General features: G+C 43.6%; 1 protein-coding gene across 4 annotated transcripts; it reads right to left on the bottom strand.

Moving 5' to 3' along the window:
* Window positions 1-484: 484 nt before the first annotated feature.
* chrnb1l (cholinergic receptor, nicotinic, beta 1 (muscle) like) lies at window positions 485-21,234 on the bottom strand. Of its 4 annotated transcripts, XM_023796553.2 has the most exons (13): window positions 20,738-21,234; window positions 16,430-16,794; window positions 14,978-15,111; window positions 12,190-12,338; window positions 12,044-12,088; window positions 11,729-11,838; window positions 11,335-11,443; window positions 10,112-10,259; window positions 9,096-9,281; window positions 7,757-7,980; window positions 6,878-7,053; window positions 3,148-3,286; window positions 485-2,588 (listed from the first exon to the last, which is right to left on the bottom strand). In XM_023796553.2, the coding sequence occupies exons 5-13, from the start codon at window positions 12,068-12,070 to the stop codon at window positions 2,448-2,450; spliced, it is 1,260 nt and encodes a 419-aa protein (XP_023652321.1). In that variant the 5' UTR covers window positions 12,071-12,088; window positions 12,190-12,338; window positions 14,978-15,111; window positions 16,430-16,794; window positions 20,738-21,234; the 3' UTR covers window positions 485-2,447. The 4 variants fall into 4 exon arrangements, with proteins under 4 accessions (XP_023652321.1, XP_023652318.1, XP_023652320.1 ...); XM_023796550.2 differs by lacking the exon at window positions 12,190-12,338; XM_023796552.2 differs by lacking the exons at window positions 12,190-12,338; window positions 20,738-21,234 and adding an exon at window positions 16,942-17,097.
* Window positions 21,235-21,449: the final 215 nt, after the last annotated feature.

Below are 21,449 nucleotides of genomic sequence, written 5' to 3' on the forward strand. Positions count from 1 at the left end.
GTCTGACAGCTGGCACAAAAACACCAACCCACAGTGCCCCCTGGTGTCTGCTGTGAGACTCGTATTGAAAATATCACTGAGCTATATTAACAGTTCCACTGTTTATGAGCAGTTTGAAAGGAAGAGATACGCATGTCATGGCACCTACAGACACGAACCTTTTCTGCACTATCTACAGTAATGAAAGATGGTCTTTGGTAGTCAATAGATTCCCTCCCTACTCTGTTTGTGTGGTGCCTGCATGTTCTCTGTTGAAGTGAATTTTCTATTAAGATTCCTGTCTAATCCTACAGTCGAAAAACATGCAGTTCCTATAAACTAAGATTTGGTCTGATCATCGTTTATTGAAAAAGGGCACTTAGAACATCAAAGAGGGGCAATTTCATTGATTCAGGTGAAGGGTGCAGGTGCGCAGGCACTCCCACCCCCCACCCCCCACTGCATATGCCTGCAAACAATGATTTTCCAGGAAAAATAAGTTCATTTACGCATATCAAAACCATTTTCATTAAATTATAATTACATATTTATTATATAAATAATACGTTTTTAAATTCCACTTGCTTCTATTATTCCTGTATGTTCTGTAGTACCAAATTAAAATGTATATTTCTGAGTGAAACTAGGGGTCTTCAAAATACAACATATTGTTACTTTAATTCTGTGTCTCACAGTATATTTCTAGTATCGGGTGATCTTTTTGTTACATCACAATGTAACAGACAAAACTTTTCATTTTGGACTATAACAATTCTAGTCTATTACATTCCAGGTAACCCTTCAATTTACCATTCCTTGGACTTTATATTTGACTACTTGTTGACTACAGGTTTTGCCAAATGGGGATCAAAAGTACCTGACACTGTTATCTTGGGGGTCGTGGCCTGAAAAATTTGAGAACCTATAAGTCACACTGATAAGCCAAAACTTTATGACCACCTCCACATAATCCAAATAACATCGTCTATCACGTAAAAATGGTCTGTGTCAAGGTCTGGAATGTATTATATGGTAAGCTTACATTAAATACTCGTGGTTGACATGCTGAGTGCAGAAGAAATGGGCAGGGATAAAAAAAATATGAGTGACTGACAAGGAGGAAATCATTATGGCCAGACTACTGGGTCAGAGCATCTCTAAAAGTAGCTACTGAGAGGGAAAAATCATTAACTGATAACTGGGTGTTGGGCGACTCAGACTTATCGATGCGAGGTGGGAATGAAGGCAAACCAACAGAAGGGCTACTGTGGCAGAAATGTCAGATAACGCTGATGATGGTGATGAGGAAACTGTGTAACGACACACAGGGCATCAAGCCCTATTGCTTATGGGGCTACATAGCTGCAGGCCAGTGACCACGATAATCCCATTTATCATCGAAAGCTCCTATGATGGGCGAGCATCAGAACTGGACCTTGGAGTGACGGAAGGCCCCCTGGTCCGATGAATCTTGTTTTTTGATCATGTGATCGGCCAAGTACGTGTCAAGAATCTGTGGGATGCGTTGGACCAGCAAGTCCAACCCGAGGTTACCCAGTCCCATACGCAGCAAGGCTTGATGCCATCTGAGTGACGTTGCTTACTGTTGGTTTGTACCATACGGAACAACCTTCATTCACATTCCGCATTGACAAGTCTTGGCCGCCCAACACCCTGTGTGTGCATCGTGGATTTTCCCTCTTGCAGTAGGTAGTCACCACAGCAGACCAAGAGCACTCCACAAGTTTCGCCTTTTCAGAGATGCTCTGACCCAGTCGTCTTGCCATAGTGATCTGGCCCTTGCCAAAGTCAGCATTTTATCTCTGCTCATTTATTCTGCACTCAACACGCCAAGGACGAGTGCTGAATGTCAGCTTACTGTGTAATATATCACAGATATATCCCACGCACCATTTTTACAAGATTTCACAACAAGATTATTCACTTCAGGTGGGGGTGGTCATAATGTTTTGGCTCATCAGTGTGTAACTGGTTTGCAGTTCTGTGAATGGGCAATTACAAGCATAGCCCTTTTGATGTCACATCCACTGACAACATGCTATATATTTCCAAAAGATATGCAAATTTATTCATTGATACTAAGCTTATCCACGCTCCCAGGCACGTTTGCCATTAGTATTATATTCATAATGCTGGAATTGCCCATATATTCTTGTCTTGTATCATAGTTTGCATTACACCTTTTTACCTGAAATGAGAATCCTATGTGTCGTGGAGGTTTGTATATGTATTGTTAATTGTGCATATATACTTAGCCAGCCCACACCCATTACGCTTACCGAAAAATTACAAACTGTTAATGGGGTGGTTTGGAATGTATTTTTAGCTACAGACCAAAGCTGGTGTTACTCCAGACTGGAATCATGGGAAGTGTAGTTCTCTCTTCTCCATCAGTGAAAATGAGACTGGCAGTCTATGATCCAGGTGCCCAGATTATGGGAATGGTCTCAGACGAAAGGCTGGTCGGGGGTGTAGTTGAAGCTGGCATCCAGAAACATGGTCAAGGTTCCCAGGGTGGTGATAACGACAAAGAGCCAGAGAAAAAGCCGGTCCACCACGATGGCGATATACTGCCAGTCTCCTGTCAGCTGAGGACACAGAGAGGACCGGCAGTGAAGGAATGCTGGGATCCACCTCACCAGTGTTAAGAGCGCATGCTGTGGACACATTTCTGAAGCTTCAGTGAAGCGTTCCCGACAGATATATGGAAGTGACAGTGAGGCATGCTGGGAAACATACATGGCATGGTTCCCATAGCACCAACATGCCTAACATGAGGCAAGGCATTCTGAATGTGTTCAGAACATAGTTATTAGTTTACTTTGCAATGAATTCCCACCGTACCTGAGTTATTGACTACACATGTACACTATAATCATGTCAAGTTCTACAAAGAAAACACACATACACACACACTTCAGATTCATCTACACATCCACTCTTACCAGTAACATGGTTATACACTCTACATTCCAGTTATTCATATGTAGCTGGATATTGTACCAACTGCTTATCACACTACGAGAGAAATGGGGGGGGGGGAGTAATAAGAGGGAGATTGTAAGAGCAGAGTACAGTGGACAGTGGGGGGTTAGGTTTAGGGCCAGGTGAGAAGCTGGTTCTTCAGATCAGGTAAAGGGGACCTACTGTGTCATCAGTGTCCTGCCTCTTTAGTTGTTCGGCCATGTAGGTGACAGCAGCGATGGCTGACTTGAGATCAGGGGGCAGGATCAGGCAGTAGTTATCACTGTCAAAGTATCTCTGCAGCTGGACTGTACTGTCGCCCCTGGGGACACATGCAGACACATATGCACGACCCCTGAGTGAGGTACTTAGCACTGCCATAAGACCTGCAGCCACACCGTTTCTACTTGCAAGGACATTCAGACATGAAACCAGTTTGCAGGACACTAATAATGGAGCGGTTGTCATACCACCATGGCAATGCCTCTCCTAGAGGCAGGCGTCACCACGGTTTACCGGCACTCCCTGACTTAAAAACCGCCAGCTGGAGAGCCACGGGCAGAGAGGAAATCATGAAAATCCTTACACACAGCAAGACATCTTGTAAATATCCATCCATCTGTATATTATAGCTTATTCATAGTATAAGAAACCTATCTATCGGGAGGAAGCTTTGGGACACCCTGATTGGGACAGACAGGGGACACCCTGGACGGGACAAGCAGGGGACACACTACATAGGTCAGGCAGGGGACACTCTAGATGGGACAGGCAAGGGACACCCTGGATAGGACAGGCAGGGGACACCTTAGATGGGACAGGCAGGAGACACTCTGGACGGGACAGGCAGGGGACACTCTAGATAGGACAGGCAGGGGACACTCTAGATAGGACAGGCAGGAGACACTCTGGACGTGACAGGCAGGGGACACTCTAGATAGGACAGGCAGGGGACACTCTAGATAGGACAGGCAGGGGACACTCTGGACGGGACAGGCAGGCAGAGGACACATTGGCATGACTGTTTTATCTTGGGAAGGAGGTATCATGGCACTGGGATGATTTCGGACAGCACAGTATAAAACCAACAGGCCTCAGCCTGTGTATCCACCTCCATATTTGTATTATTAGGGGTCCAAGTAGCGTTAGCTGCAGGATCCCTATTGTATTTTTAAGAAGTCCTTTATATTTTCCCTGCATTTGTTACAGTAACATTTTGCTTCTGCCAAACATTTATGAGTTAGCTGCAGATTCCCAGCCCACTGCATTTATACAAAGCCTTCTGCAGTCCGTATCCTCCCTGTAACCCTATTGTCCTCTGAATGACCATGCTTCTGTACTGTTAAATCAGACAAATAGGGGCTGTCTAGCCATACCGGGACTCCACAGGGGAGCCCTGCTTGTTGAAGGCTGATGTGGAAAAGGGGCAGAAAAATATAACACAGGGATTTCTGACAAACCAGAGCTTTATTCTGACTGATTTCAGGAAGGTTAACAAAAGGCCTTCAGGGCAAGCAAATGTAATATTTCAGCAAGACGAATAAAGAAAACAAATACTGCACAAGAAAGCAGCACACAGACAAACACCAGGGATGAGGCACAGGTGCAAGCAAAATAAACAAAAGAATTAGCATCTCCGGATTCCTCTAAGTAGAGGTGGACAGTAACCCCCCGCCCCCCCCCCCAACCATATAGATGTGTCTGCAGGGAAGATCAAAGGGAACGATTCAAAGCATCTTGTTTCCAAGCGGGATTAAAATCGACAGCTCGCTTTTATCTGCATGTTTGCTTGGACAGACTAATGCCGGCAGGCACCCGGTGTCTCCATGCCGACAGGGAGGGTGGGGGATGATGTAGCTGGGAGGGGACCATAACTGTCTCCTTTCACGACTGAGCACTGTGACGGCTGTGTATTGTGAGACACACGCCAGGGAAAGGAACACGCTTCCTGACAAGAACACTCGTCCGTGGCGGAGGGGCGGAGACTTTGTGGCGCTTAATCAGAAGCGCAGCCCAGGCTGTATCCGTCGTCAGGGCAACGCTGGAGTCACCTGCCAGGCGCCGGCTTACTCTCTAACACCCAATCAAAACAAAGGCTTAAAGGCTGGCGACTGTGAGAAGCACGCTGGAGTACGGCACGCTGAAAGGGACGCCCTTGGACTGTGCTGGCGGGGTTGCCCCCGCCCGAACATGCCTGCGGTGGAGACGGTCGGGCCGCATTTACACATGCACCGTGGGAGGGGAAGCCCCCTGGCACCACGGATTAGGAGGCAGCAAATAGAACTGTCAGTAGTGGGTGTCATAGCCCCCCCCCCCCCCGGGCAGATGAAAAAAAGGGGCCTCCTCACCGGCCAGCTACTGAGAAGCATGTTCGCTCATTTCTCTGTTAAGCGTTAGACAGTATGCAGGACGTTCCAATAAAAAGACCATTTGCATTTCCAGTTCCGCGTGAGAGTGCTGTGTGCGATTCGGCTGCCGCTTCTCAGTGTCTCTGTGTTTTCTTCTTTGATCCTGTTCGTTACTCTGCCATCAGCTTACCTTCCAAACACACATCAGCTCAGTAGTACAGACAGCATTTTTCATCTCCGTAACATTGCTCCTCTGCACCCTTTCCTCAGTGTGAAAGATACTGAAACACTAATTCATGCTTTCATCACTACCCGTCTGGACTATTGTAATGCATTATTTTATGGCCTCCCTACAAAATACATAAATAGATTACTTGTATGTTCAGAATTCTGTTGCTCATTTACTTACACACACTAAAAAATTTGCTCACAACACTCCTGTCCTCTATGATTTCTGCCAGTTTCTTCAAGAATCAAACATAAAATGATACTCGTGCTTTAGCTCCTCATTATCTGTCTGAGCCTCTGCTTCCTTACACTCCAGCCCACATACTAAGGTCATCTGATGCTAACTTACTCACTGTACCTAAGCATAGGTTATCAACTATGGGTGACAGAGGTTTTTGTGTAAGAGCCCATAAAACCTGGAGCGCTCTTCCTCTCAATCTTCATGAGGAAACATCTACTGTCCTCTAGGATAGAACACATCTCTTCAATGGATATTATTCATCTTCTTTTATGTAACTTGTATGGTCTTGTTAAATGTGTTTGTTGAATTATAAAGCATCCCCAAAACATTTCTTTTTTCATATAATCCCAATCATGGCTTCTCTCCACAGGCTTCTGCTAACCTCACGATCTCTAAATGCTTTGTTTAGATTTTCTTTCTCCCACCCATTCCTTTGGAGGAGCACTTTAATACATTGGGACCCCCAGGATTCGGGGGTTCAGTTATCCGCAGTTCACTACATTTTGAATAAAAAAAACAATAAAATTGCAGAAATAAATGATTCATAAGTTTCAAACCAAGTGAGTACAGGCTGTAAGATGGTGAAATCCGCCAGCCCAGTTGTGCCCAGTACAACTCATCTCCCTTTGTCCCCACACCCACGCTTCCCTGCAGGACTCTCTTCCAGTCTGCCTCTAGCGTTCCTGCTGATCGCATTTATTGCCATGAAATTATATAAAAACCATGACCAAGAGAGTTTTCTTGCACTGCCCCCTGGTGGACATGACCTTTAATCCTCCAGACTGACATAAACTACGTGTGCAAGTATGAGCAGCAACGCTTGGGGAGCAATAATAAATGAACACATTGCCTGCATAGAGTATAAACCAACCCTTACTATCAATTAAAATTTTCCATACGTAGGTACATGAAATTCATGCTGTTCATGGAGCCGGCAGACCGCTATTATCTGTGGTTTCGACCATCCGTAGTAGGTCTTGGAATGTATCACCCATGGATAATGGGGGATCACTGTATCGTGAAGCAGTGTGTAGCTCTGTCACCTGGCTGCCAGCGATGCTTGTGATGTGTGCTACACAACCAGCTTTGACATTACCTTCTTCTCCATGGGCGCACGAGCTCTGGGTTGATGTTTCGGGCAAAGTACTCGCCACCGGGCCTCCGGCTATCCGGGCAGGACAGGGGCGTGTCTTGCTTGCACTCCTCCTCGAGGGGCTCCTCTGCGTGGGGCCGCTTCATCCCCAGGTATGGGGGCAGGAACTGGATGAACACCTGGGTTGGTAATTAAAGCATCGACAGCTTATATGGTGACACACAAGAATATCACATCAAATACTTTCACAAAAAATCATCCATTTCCCATTCTGAATAACCAGTAATGGGTTGTGGAGTTAGCCTGGAACCACAAGACAGAGGAAACCCTGGATAAGGGCTATAGCATCCAATAATGTAATAACACGCCAATAATGTTATTACATTATTGGTTCAGAAAATATATTATGGTATGGACCAGTTATTACATTATTGACTTTTAATGCATTAAGTATGGAAACATTTTTACGTTATTGGCAGTTACTACATTATCGGCTTCTATAGACCATTCTATCGTAGGACACACATGCTACGGGCGTCGAATTCCAAGGGCAAACTGGAGGAAAATGGAGTACCCAGAGAAAACCTCACAAACATGGGGAAACATGCAAACTCCACCCCTCGGACCAGGGGCCGGGATCAAATCCTGTCGGTATGAGGCCACATTGCTACCCAGTGAATCGCCACACCAAACATAGACGTTATGCTTATTATACATGCTCATTACTGTGTAAGGATACTTCAACGGGTCATATAGGGGGGATTTGTGGTTCCTGGAGCTTGCGGGTGAAAACATACTGTTGTATGAGCTACTTCAGGAGCCCAGCATGACAGGTGTGAGCGTCAGTCAAATAGCAGAGGCTGGCTGAGAGGGAGCACCCACCTTACGCACCCACAAGGGCATGTGGTGAGTGCTGGGTGAGCGGTGGTGGAGGTTGAGCACCACCACGCTGAGGATGACCGAGAAGGTGACCAGGATCATGGTGAACATGACATAGTTGACGATGATAGGGATGCCTAGAGAGGTCTCGGGGACCTTGTCGGCCAGCAGGAGCATGAAGACGGTTAGAGCGATGAGGACAGATATCGACAGGGTCATCTTCTCCCCTAGTACAACAGACATAGATATACATGTATAAACATGCACTCTACACACATCACACAAAATCTCTTCTCACTGAAACCTCCCACCAAGATTTCTCATCCCTCTTCCCACCAAGTGTCCTCTCCATCTGTACCTAATATTTCTTGAACCCCCATCACTTTTTTTCTTCTATCCTGTAAATTCGCCATATCTGCTGACTCCCCCAAAGGTTTCTAGCAAGCATGAGTCTCATAAAAAAACGTAACCGGAATGTGATTCTTCTCAGAACTACCCACCAGTTTCCATCGTTCGCTTTCCTCTCACTCTTGAACAGGGGTAGGGAACCTGATCCACGTAGATCCGTGTGGGTGCAGGTTTTTGGGATGAGTTGAGAACCACTGCTTTATTATTGGCTGACTGACAGGTCATCCCAAAAACCTGCAACCACACCGGCTCCCTATGGATCACGTTCCCAACCCCTGCTCTAGAAGGTGTCTTCACCAGCTAAAAGTAAGCTAAGCGTTGACTTACTTTGGTTCAAATAGTGACCTCTAAGATAACTTTGCACAATGACTTTCAAACCTGCCAATAAAGGTTTAAAGCCTGAGCTATCCACGTCCCTTATGGTGTATCACAAGGGTCCTCAGCTACGTTTCCCCCTCAAACAGGCATGGCCAACACAGTGGAGATGCTTAGCATTGCTGCTGACACCTTATCCAGCTGAGTAACTCTCTGTCCATGTGGATAATGCAACTGTAGTATTACCAAGAGCTGCAGAGAACCATGGCCTCACCTGCACCCTGTCCATCTCACCAAGCACTGACCACCAGCATTAAATCTGTGCAACAATTGGAGCACCATGCTCAGAGTATTGTTGGTGCAGCCACTGGTCGAAAATATTATCACATCTTAGCTAGTCTGTCATATTGCACTTCTAGCATTCAACATGAATAAAATAACTATTGCTTAAAATACGGACATTTATTTTCCTAGGGAATAATATGCCTTTATAAGCAAGAGTCTCATCCAAGACTCAGGTCCCCCATTAGACATGACTGTGCGCAGTGAGAGATGATCTGGAAACCAGAGTACACCATTCTGGTTCAATAAAGTCCAGGCCCAGGAGATCTGGTTTCACCTGCATCGGGAGGCAGATAGAAGACAAAGATGGCCAAAACGCTGGTAAGAATGCAGGGCACAATAATGTTCACGATGTAGAAGAGCGGCTTTCTTTCAATAATAAGGTAGAAGGTGATGTCCTCATACAGGTCCTCCCGGACATTCTTCCTGGACGGTTTGTGACAGATCTGCCATTCCCCGTTCTCTGATAGGATCACAGCAACCAACACATCATTAGGTCTCGAAATACGTAATTTATGATGCTTCATTGGGCAGAATGAGGTGAAGGAGCACAGTTCATAACCAAAAGGTCTGCATGATTAATTTACATGGGGTCCACTTTTGTCAGATGTAATTACCCTGAAATACCTTTCCAAAATACCTGCATGTAAATAGATAGCATGCAAATGAGTAAGTTATGTGAATGTTTTTGAATAGAGATTCTGCTAAGAAACAAAATAATGTCTGATGATCTCAATATAAGATTATATATGTGCCAGTCCTTGCCCAGTCGGTTAGGCCAAGCCCTAGTGTTAGAGTTGTTAATGACCCGCACCTGTGCCTTGTTGCCCCTAGTTTTTAATGTTTGGTTAATTTTCAATGCCAACACTTGTTTCTTGTCCATCCTCATTGTGGAGTTTATATGTGATTGCTTGTTACTAGCCAGTGCCTTTGTTTCCTGTATGTGATGCTGTTGGATGTTCCCTGATTAGTACCCTGTTCTGAATCTGTGTCCCTTCAGCATTTCCTTGTTTACTTGAGTCTTTGTTAATTCTCGCTCTGCCTTCCTGCTCTTTTGTTTAGACCCTTCATGATCCCTTTTGCTTTCAGGTTCTGCGAGTTCTGTTAATAAAATCCCCTTTTGTGTGTAAACCGCACTGTGGACCGTCCTTGCACCATGCCTTGCCATAACAATATGCATGTATTTCTGATGGAATATCCACATTTAAGTCATTGAACCCAATAAACAAAAAGCACAGAAGAAGAAGCCGCAGAGAGGGCAATGGTGAAGATGGTGATTTTCAATGTACTGACCAGTAAAGGCATTCTCATCGATTATAATTTCATGAATCTCCTGGCCATTCTCATCCACAGCATACTGAAGATCCACCTCAGAAGAGTCATAGGTATATGAGCGGAAAACCATGGAGCAATTTTGCCAGTCAAAGGGGAAGTACGCCACCTGGAAGATGGAGAGTGACTTTTACAGCAGTCTGCAGTCACAGTAGCAGTTGGCTGTTGTTGGTATCAATGTATTATGTTACAGGAGTGTTACTGCATTTGTTTTCATAAAAGGGTCTTAACACATGATGTCCACACTATCTTTCAAGGAAAGAAGACCAGCTACTATATGTGTGCTGTCACCCAGCTGTTTCTTGTCACTCTGCTGTAGAGGCGGAGAGTCACACGCGGGAGGGGAACCCTGACAGGTCCAATTAAAACAAAGGACAATTCTACATCTCCCTGGGCCTCCTAGGCAAAGACGGCCCTGAACCAGTGTAGTACTGGGGGGAGTTCTGTTCCTATACATCCCGATGAGCAATCAACTACAGGCAGTCCCCAGGGCAGGAACGTCTGTCTTATGGAAAACTAGTACTTGTGTCATAGACTGTCATAATGCCTATTATATAAAAAATTGGGTTAAATTCAATGGTTCGCATGTGTGCAATACTTTGTGATGCTCATGAAAACATTGGTAACCAGCGGGTTCTTCAGCTCAAAGCACTGTACAGTATCGTAGGTAATTACTACTACTGCTACTACTACTACTACTACTACTACTATTATCAGCATTATTATTATTAATAATATAATAAGAAATTTATTATTATTATTATTATGCAGTGTTTTATTACTTTTCTATCTTACCTACAAATTCAACTTAAAAGCAGACTTAGGGAATGGATCTTTTTCGTAACCGAGGGTCTGGCTGTATAGATTTGTATTCTATTGTTGTAAGAACACATCATATTAAGCATTTAAAAACACGATATAATGAATTAGGAATAATTCAGCTAATATGGAAGAGTTTATATGAAATTATTCTTATAAAGGTTTGTCCATTTTTATTTTTTCAATAAATTCTCCTGAAATATGTGTGCTGCTATGAGCAGGTCACACTACAAGTCCGAGTTATTCCTAAGCCATAGAGAAGGACAAATACAAAGAGGTGAAGGTGTGATACTCTGAAAGCTGAGAGGCCACAGTAGAGGAAAGACAGAAATTTGGATGGGGGGCACATGGGGAGCCCCTGGTACCTCTATGGAGCAGGTGCTGCGGTAGATGGCCGGGGGGAGCCAGGTCACAGTGCCGTCACTGTTCACCAACACGTTGACATAGAGGGCCACATCAAAGTGACCGTCGTTGCTGCAGGACAAACAATGATTACTATCAAATAAAGATGGTAATGCTGCCTATGAAACAAGACAGATCACATCATCCTGCAGGAAAAGCATGAGATAAGACTAGAGTGTGGACATGTCAGTCTTGTGTTATAGACATATCTATATGAACATTCAGTGACAGGAGACAAGCATGGGCTGAATATTCATAAATACTCACAGAAGCTGAGCAACTGACAAGAAATTGACATTAGTTACTAGCACTCACTTGCTTGGTGTTGCCCTTCAGCTGTTAATAAGGCAAACTTACTTGTTGATGAGGTAGATGTCTGGACGCCACACATTGTTTGGAGGGATTCTCAGAACCTGAATGTTGTCATATTCCTCAGGATTCCAGGAAAGTCTGTAATCCTTCCAGGCCTGGACAGGGAGAACAAATGAGGGAAGTGAAGGTTGGTTCCTGTCTGTCTTGTAATCAGTAACCCCCCCCCCCCCATCATGTTCCCAGTATAATGTAGTTGTAGGCAGGCACATTTGAATTTTAGCAGCATTTGAGAAAACTGGAATGGAGGATACGGGGGGGGGGGGGGGGGATAATGTGTCTGTTGAAGATAAATGTGCTCACCAGATTCATAAACACATTGGTCGTCATCTCCTCATTCTTCTCATTCTGTGGACAAGACGGGCGGCAAAATGAAGATGACGTGCTTGGGCGTGACATTTCCCTCAGCTAACCACATAATTAACTGCACCTGAAGCAGCAACTCTCACCTAATTCTGTGTGACTGCATATTGTCACATGGTACACAAGCGAAACTCTGGCAGCCGATGAAGGGAAGCTACCCTAAATTATCAGGTCTTCGAAGAGCACACAGCCAGGCTTAACCTCCTGGGAGCTACTGCTGAAAGGCTGGCCTCCACTGGAGAGAAAAGGTGAGGGACACATACCACAGAGGAAGGCATTTTATGCAAAGGGGAATTTTGTTTGTGGGGGCACATAACTCAAAGACCAGGCGAAAAACTAGGGAGGGGGGCACTTTCAGAACTTGGCAACTATATGTAGTTCTGTCAGCAAAGGCCATTTGCTTTGCAGGATACATAAACACAGGAAACCTGGACCTCGAAGAACTTAGGAGACACTAATGAAGTTCCCCTATGCACCATATTGTACAAATGGTGATTTCTCCATTTGCTCTGCTGTTGAGACCTCTCTTTATGAGTTAAAGAACAGCTTTACTTTTCATGACTGAATATTTTCATTTAGAAAAATGATTTAGTCAGGACCAACAACATGATTCAGGCTGCTTCATCTACTTAAGACTCAGCCAAAGCATAAGTCCTATCATTTTTAGCACTTTAGCCAGAGGAGGGATTCTTTTCTACATGAGATACTGCCTTGTTTTCAAATTTTATTTGGCACATGGACAAAAAAACACTGATACATGTGTGTAGTGAAATGCTTTTTTCACCGGCTCCCTGTTTTGTGCTGAGAAAAAAAAAACGCAATACAAAATAAATTGTATAAAAAGATAAGTAAAATTATAAGAAAAATAACAATAAAAATAAAACTGTAAAAAAGACTAACAAAATTATTAAACAGTTATATTAGTAACTGTCTTACCTACTTAAAGCAACAATCTGGAAAATGGAAAATGAAAAGTGAAGAATAACATAAAGTGGCATGTCAGTTATCAGGAGCCTTTTAGTATCAGTGTTTCCCCTACCATTATATTAGGGGGGCGTCCCGCGCCCCAACGGCACCTCCCGCCCCCCGTTGAAGGTCAAGTTAATTTCATTAAATTGTATTTTCTATATAGCGCCAGATCACAACAGAAGTAATTTAAGTTAACGTTTCCTATAGAACAGGTATAACAAGCTTAATAGCCTTATGATATTTATCTTATTTACACAACAGCTTGTCATTTTTGTCTCTACACGGTCGCGCGTTTACAATTCTCCTCTGCTCTCTGTATCGCGCGTGGTGGAGTTCCGCCCCGATGCGCGCGCACAGACACGTGCGCGCACACACAGGTGAACACACTCCCACCAGCGGACACAGAGCGCGCGTCGGAAAATGTGTCGCGCCAACCGCCTGCGTTTTTTTGACTGCTGTCATTAAAAGAAACACATGAACACCATGAATCCTGTCGGTGTCTGTCTGCTTCCCCCCTCTCCCCAAAGCTGTAAACCTAGGGGAAACACTGAGTATATTAGCCGTCATTTAGTTCACGGACAGCCTGACGGTAGAAACTCTCACTATTGGGGTAAAGCTTCCCTGAGCATGTCAGGGGGACAAGGCTGTTTTTTTTTTTTGTAATCTTTCATTACGTTCCTAGCTCTGTCCCTGCACCGCCTCCTGCAGGTAACCAGCAGGTTAGGGAGAAGGTCACCTACAGGAGGCTTTCCCGCTAAAGTTCTCATAAAAAGGCATCTGATGTTACAGACAACTAGCTGTGTATATCTCTCCATCTCAGAAGATATGCTTGGCTTGCGATGTAATACAAAAAAGGGTCACAAATGTATCCAACTGAGACCATCTGAGACTCTGCATCTGACTCTAAGAAGTTGACCACAAGATCCGTTACACCCCTGGAGAAAACAATAATGCATAGGAGCATTTAATTAGAATATTTAATTATTTAATGAATGAATGAATTTTTTTTTTCTTATACCATCAGTTCCAAAAATCATCACTGAATACCACAAAAAATATAAAATTTCATGTACCTAAGGTAAGCAAACATCCCTCAACAAAAGTTAACCATAGGGTAATTCTTTATACAGACCTCAGTGTGTTGAATTCTAGTTTATGCACAGTATAACCAGAGAGGCAGAAAGTGCAAAACAATAATAAACTCGTAATAAAACCTTTCAAATTCTTGCCTCTGCAAAAGTCACAAGCCTTAAACTTTTACAATGACAAGTCATTGCATCCAGTTGGATTAATGATGCTGAGTAGTTGTCAGAGAACATTTTTCAGTACTTTCAGTAAAGAATGTAAATAACATTCAATAACAATTACCATTTGCAGCATGTTTATTAACCTTGCTGTGGGACTTGAAGCCTTTCAAAGGTCATGCCAATTTCGGGCAACTTCAGTTAGGTGCTGTTTAACCGAAGCATTATATCTGTCATGTCACCTAGCGACATATCAGTAAGTAATGTGTCTTTATACACTTTATGTGTCACCCCTAAATCATTAGACCTGTGTCTCCAGAAGATTGGCCCTATTATACTCAGATAACAGCAACAAGAGCAGTTCACTATCTAACTCTGGCTCCCTGAACACTTGGTACCCTTGATAAAATGGCTGCCTTTAACGCTGTCAGGTTAGCAGAGGCTTCCAAAGCGTATCCCACACCCTCTCATGTTGTCATATAAAATATGATTAGTGCATTTGAAAGGATTATGGGAGGACGCTTGTCTGCGTGTGCGACCGAATGAACGTAATTACGGACAGCTACCACTGAGATTTTGCCAGCGGCTACATGTGCCCCATATGAGCGAAATAACGAGGGTGTTTGTGAACAGCAGAATGATGAGTCTGCCAGAGTCGTACCAGGCTGATGAGCTGTGAGAGAGTCATTCCCACTCTCACCATCACCTTCTCCTCCCAGTGCCGTGCAGGCCGCACCTTCAGGTTGTAGTCCTTGAAGATCTTCTGCAGTAAGAGCTTCTCTGTTTCTGAAGCAGCTAGAGAGCAAAACAAGGGTGTGAAGAGGCCATCACAAGTGTTATGGGATAAGTAAGGACATTATAGCACCCATAAGAAATAGAACCAAATGAAGACTTTAGCTAATGGTATGCGTTTCTGAATCTGTATCTAAAAACAACCGTTCAAACACCACAGTATTGGCATCGGAATATAGTGAAAATCAACGGCTTTATAACTCATTAGGTTACTAGAATTTGTTTCAGCTTTCATTATTTTCAATTATTTATTGATTACATGTTTTGTTTTAGCAGGCATAATAGCTAGAGGCCAGTAGAAAGGAACGGAATCAAAATATCTGACTAGACTGCAGACCTGCAGCTGCTTCATCACACGTACTTGGAAGGCTGTCGGCATGTAATTAATGGACAGTGAAACACAAAACGTGAAAATGCAGAACGGAAATCTCCCTAAATCAAGTCGCATGGGTAGAAAAAAACCCCAAAACATGACATGGTGCAGAATAAAGCCTTTTCTGCACTGAAGAGGCCCAATACCAACTGCCATCTGTGTCCTGGATGCAATGATGTCCCTAATGCAATGATGACTGAGGGAACATGAAAAAGCTGAACAGTGCAGCCTGATGTATTTAGCAGGAAATAAAACACAACAGCGATAGTGTCCCCAGGATGGGGGAGGAAAAAGGAAAAGGGAAGGTTAGAGAGACAGGGAGGAATGAATGAACGTTTAACCAGGCCTTTCACGTCTCCTCATTTTTCTCATTCTTCCTAGTTCTCCTTCTATTCCAGTTATCCATCAGCTCATTTTCTTAAAGCTCTAACCCCCCCCCCCCCCCTTCCCATTACTGTGATATCATCGCAGTCAGGTTTTCCCCGAAGTTTACCTCTTTTTTTCTAGAGGGCATCATGCATCATGGCCCAATTCTGACTTCCACTGTTCCCAGTACCCAAGTACATGGAAACACAGTCCCAGGGGTGGGATTGTGGTTGGGCAACATGACTGCAGGGTCACAAGCTCAATTCCACCGTCCCAAACTTGTATTTAACCTTCAAGTCCTCATGTGACACCTTTGATCAGAGAGTTCTGGTTTTGAAAGAGACTTCCTGAAAACAGTCATGTCCTCCTAACTCTGTTTCAATGATCATGATGCAACGAGACACATCAGGCTTGTTGAAAACCCGTCACTAGTGGTTATCGAATCAGTCATTGTCTCTCTGCTTACGAGTAACTGCAATCCAAGCCTCACTTGGCTCTTCTGACCTGACACAACTTCTCTACACATTGTCTCTACTTCCTCTTTCAAACATACATACACAGTGGTCTGGCAGACTATCCTACCTGAAAGACTGAGCAGACAGCAGCTCCATACAGTCCACAGGAGAACGGTCACCATCTTTCTCATCATTGGGGCAGGCAGAAGGCGTCCAAAAGGGGCCATGCATGTGGTCACGTCCCAGCTGGCAGCTCTATCAACTGCGTCTCTCGCAACAGACACTTCCACTGGCAGGCTTCGGTCTTTGTGCAGCTATTCCAACCTTTTACCCGAAACGGAACGGAGAAGGCCCTCCTTCGTTCACGTATGTTTGTATGGGCATCCTGTATTCTAAAATGTCCCCTCCTGATTGGCCAGGTGCTGTGAGTGACAGCTGGGTGGAATGCGTTTCATCTTCTGAGTCTCCAGCAGGCACCTGTTGGTGTTTGCACTGGAGAGGGAGGGGATACGTGTATAAGGACTAGGGGGGCAGCAAGGGCTATGGGTGCATGACAATGGGTGATATTTTTGGGACAACAAAGGGAGAGTGGTTCAGATGACCAGTACCCTAGAGGAGGGGGGAAACTCTAGTAGAGACCTTGGCAAAGCAGGCCTCTAGGTTAGGTCGATCAGCTTTCATGCGTATCCAAATGCCATCAACATCTTATCTCCATCTCCTCTGTCCATCCTGGTCAGTGTCTGTCTCTGTGTCTCCACAGCACGACAGGCATTTCCAGGCGAGACAAAGACTGGAAACAAGGCCTACGACGATTAACATAAGGAGACATGTTCCATTGGCATACGCTACATGGAGTCGACAGAGTAATAGAAGCATTCCAGCGGCTAGGTCATCCTGTATCAGTGGGCTTAAAGAAACATACAATACAAAATGATTCTCCCCTTGCTGATCATTTGTGAAATTTGATCTTAGCTAGCAAACTGGCAAAAGTACAAATAGCATTTAAAAAAAGGGGAAAAGGGATCATTAGCACTGTAAACGTGACTCGAAGCTGCTCGTTGCATCCTGTTCCAAATATAAGCATGATATAAATTATATCTCAGCCCACGGTGTCCCCAGTCTCTGCCAGTCTTTGGCAAGGTGGGAACACGTTCATTTCAGCTGATTAGATAAAAAAGAAGAATAGACTCACTGTCCATCCCCCATTTCCTCTACCTCTACCAGCTAGGCTTCAGAGAAGCAGGGAGAAACAGGCACCATTATTGGGGAGGCATGGCGGCCCAGCCTGTCCAGTGGATAAATATAGGGGTGGCAGGCGACCGATAAAAGGGCAAGCGGTCCGTAACAGCACAGGGGTGGCACCAGGAGCAGCACGTGAAGGGCTGCCAGCTGCTCTCCTCTGCCCCCAGATCTTTATTAAAGTGAAGCTGAACGAGACAGGTGTCAGGGGCTGTGTGTGCGTGTGCAGCGTGAAGGGGCAGGCAGCCTGAGTGAGGAGTCAGATCCTTAGGAGTGGTTTTTAAGATGAAATTCTGTGGTATGTTTGTGCAGCTCAGAAGACACGTTCGATACTGTTGCACACATGCACACAGAGGAATACAAAGCATTCGCTCCAAATATCCCCTTAAGACGGAACTGCAAGTAAGCAGGTCATCACCAAAACCAACGCGCGCGCGCGTGTGTGTGTGTGTGTGTGTGTGTGTGTGTGTATACACCACATTCTAAATTATTATGCAAATTGTATTTAAGTGTCATAAAGATAAAATATTTTGTTTTTCAATTAAATTCATGGATGGTATTGTGTCTCAGGGCTCTTTGGATTGCTGAAATCAATCTTGGACACCTGTGATAATTAGTTTTCCAGGTGAGCCCAATTAAAGGAAAAACTACTGAAGAAGGACGTTCCACATTATTAAGCCGACCAACATTTTCAAACAATATGGGAAAGAAAAAGGATGTCTCTGCTGCCAAAAAGCGTGAAATAGTTGAATGCTTTTGACAAGGAATGAAAACCTTAGATATTTCACAAAAACTTAAGCATGATCATTGTACTGTTAAGAGATTCGTGGCCGAGTCAGAGCACACATTGGTTTGTGCAGATAAAGGCACAATGAGGAAGGTTTCTGCTAGACAAATACATCGGATTAAGAAAGCAGCTGCTGAAATGCCATTACAAAGCAGCAAACAGGTATTTCAAGCTGCTGGTGCCTCTGGAGTCCCGCGAACGTCAAGGTGTAGGATCCTCCAGAGGCTTGTAGTTATGCATAGACCTTCTATCTGGCCACCAGCCAGCAGAAACGGCAGCAGTGGGCCCAGAACTACATGAAGACTAATATTCAAACAGCCTTGTTCACTGATGAGTGCCGTGCAACCCTGGATGGTCCAGATGGATGGAGTGGTGGATGGTTGGTGGACGGCCACCATGTCCCAACAAGGCTGCGACGTCAGCAAGGAGGAGGCGGAGTCATGTTTAGGGCCGGAATCATGGGGAGAGAGCTGGTCGGCCCCTTTAGGGTCTCTGAAGGTGTGACAATGACCTCTGAAAAGTATATGGAGTTTCTGACTGACCACTATCCATGGTACAAAAAGAAGAAACGTACTTTCCGTAGCAAAGTCATCTTCATACATGACAATGGATCTTATGCTGCAAGGAATACCTTTGCATCATTGGCTACTATGGGCATAAAAGGAGAGAAACTCATGGTGTAGCCCCCAGCCTACCCTGACCTCAGTCCTACTGAGAACCTTTGGATCATCCTCAAGCAAAAGGTCTATGAGGGTGGGAGGCAGTTTACATCCAAACAGCAGCTCTGGGAGGCTATTCTGACATCCTGCAAAGAAATCAATGGATGCAAGAATTGTGAAGCTGTTATCAAATAAGGGGTTCTATGTTAAAATGTAACTTGACCTGTTAAGATGTTTTTGAGTGAAATAGCTTTTGATTTCAGTAAACATGACCTCCTAATGCAGCAAATTCAACAAATGACCACTTTACAACCTATAAAATGTTTTGAAACGCTGTTGTGCGTAATAATTTGGAACAGTGCATTTTAAGTTTTTTTGTTTTTGAAAAACATACTGTTATCATTGGGAGGTTTGTTCAGTAACATTCGAATTATACTCTAATGGTCGATGACTCGAAAATTATGCTAACTGTCATTTGCATCGACTATTTAGGAAAATCATAGAAGAATATCATTTGCATAATAATTTGGAACACAGTGTAATTAGATATATATAAATAAATCCTGGGATTAACTAAAGGGATTTACCCAAAATATACAGAAGAGCATCCCCCTGGCATCTCATTGACCAGGTTCGATATTTATTCCATGAATTAAAATATGGAAAAAACCACAATACTTGCATTTTATGGCTTGGAGAGTGCTTGTATTAACATATTTAATCCTTGTGTTTAACTAACCAGATTTTAAATCCATGCGTACTCCTAATTTAACATCTGCCATCTGCTGTGACATTCATACTGTACTTTCAGACTCACACACTTATGCAAGAAATGCTACTGCAAATCTATATTATTCCATTATAAACCCAAGCTGCTGGGGTAGTTTGCAAACCCTACGGACTATTTACAAAGTAATAAAACTGTTATATACCGGTAAATGTGTGTGCATACTTGTCTCGCATAGAATATCTCACTCTTGCAAGCTGACCAAAACTGGCGACCTGGCTGTTATTTATTATTTGCTAACAGTAAGCTTTAAATCCTAAAAAAGGACAAAAATTGTTCAGCTAATTCCGTTTTAAACAGCCACACCGTGACTGTAGTTTAGTCAGTAGCGTGCGTCTGCATTTTTGCTGTAACAGGCCTGTGTGCTGCTCGGTGAACCTGAAATACATACATTCAGCATTGCACAGGACTGCACTATAAACAGAAAAAGTTTCTTATCATAGTAAGTACAAAACACAACCGCCCATTTGTACGTCATCTCTTGAAAAAAACGTTACCAGTAGATAAAAAATTAAGATCCGTTTATGACAAGATATTTCAATTAGCAGTATACTGTAAGACTTTTCACGAAAAATTAAAAACACTTAATATATAAGCCCATGCCTAATTTTAAATATAGGCCTATATGCCATTGCAACTCCCTAAATTAGCTTATTTTTATTTGATATGTAATTTTATTTCTTTATTTGTTTTGAAAAAGGGATAAATAATTAAAAAATCCCTAAAACGGTCACAAACTAGATACAATACAATACAAAGAAAATATCTTAGTAACGAACGTGTTTTTATATTCGAAGGTGAAATTATGCAGTTACATGTGGTCCACTGCTGCATGGCGATATCGCACTGGCTGTCGACCGGCAAAATCAGGTTTACATGTGGACATTTGTCGGTCACCTGCCCCTCGGACATCAGAAGAGAAATACAAAGATAATGACTAATTAGATTATAAAATTAGATTACCTTGGCTTTTATTGGTTACACTGGGAGGGAGTCCCGGGTTAAGGTTCCGGCATTTGTGTGGCCGGGTACTCATCCAGCAAAGTCGCGGCTTCCCATCACTGCGAGTCGGAGGACGGATCACACGGACATCGCTGCGGCGAGGCTACAGCTCACAAAACGAAACGAAAAGGGTACTCGATCCTCCCTCGTTGGCAAAACATAACAAAAGCATCTGATTGCCAAACTGATTAAAAAGTCACATTAAAAATGCAAATAACCGTCCTCTTCAAGTGACGCTTCAGTGTTAGGAAGATTGTTGTATTCAACCGCATGAAACTACAATTCATGTAATAAAATATGAAAATAATTTTGTCATTGTTAAAGGAAGTATACGTCGTATTAGGCAGACGCATATCACAATATGAATGAAGATAAACATTAATTTAATGAGCTATAGCGCAAGTTCATCTTAAATTAGCTAAATGTGTTACGCATAGTGTTCATGGGCGTCGTTAGGTCCGATCACTTGGCTATAGCCCCGAGTATTTTAAGCCAATCAATCAAAAAAAAGGGGTAAAATTGACTTAACCCCTGATCTTTTCAATAGCTAAAAACTCCCCTGGCTGTGCTACAGTTTAAAAAGAAGATTATCTTGTCTATGAGATAGACTATAAACATGAAAACAAAATTATATTAAACATTTAGCTGTTTTTAGATTATAGACATGGTTCTA

This window comes from Paramormyrops kingsleyae, chromosome 10, assembly GCF_048594095.1.
Source record: "Paramormyrops kingsleyae isolate MSU_618 chromosome 10, PKINGS_0.4, whole genome shotgun sequence".
Taxonomy (NCBI): Eukaryota; Metazoa; Chordata; class Actinopteri; order Osteoglossiformes; family Mormyridae; genus Paramormyrops; species Paramormyrops kingsleyae.

What these genes read in the sequence shown, in the direction of transcription:
- chrnb1l (XM_023796550.2), bottom strand. Translation starts at nt 16,529, where the DNA reads ATGGCCCCTTTTGGACGCCTTCTGCCTGCCCCAATGATGAGAAAGATG. An exon ending in CCAATGTGTTTATGAATCTG is followed by an intron (nt 11,839 to 12,043) that starts GTGAGCACATTT and finishes CTCCCTGTCCAG; the next exon opens with GCCTGGAAGGATTACAGACT. An exon ending in TGCCCTTGTGGGTGCGTAAG is followed by an intron (nt 7,054 to 7,756) that starts GTGGGTGCTCCC and finishes TTACCAACCCAG; the next exon opens with GTGTTCATCCAGTTCCTGCC.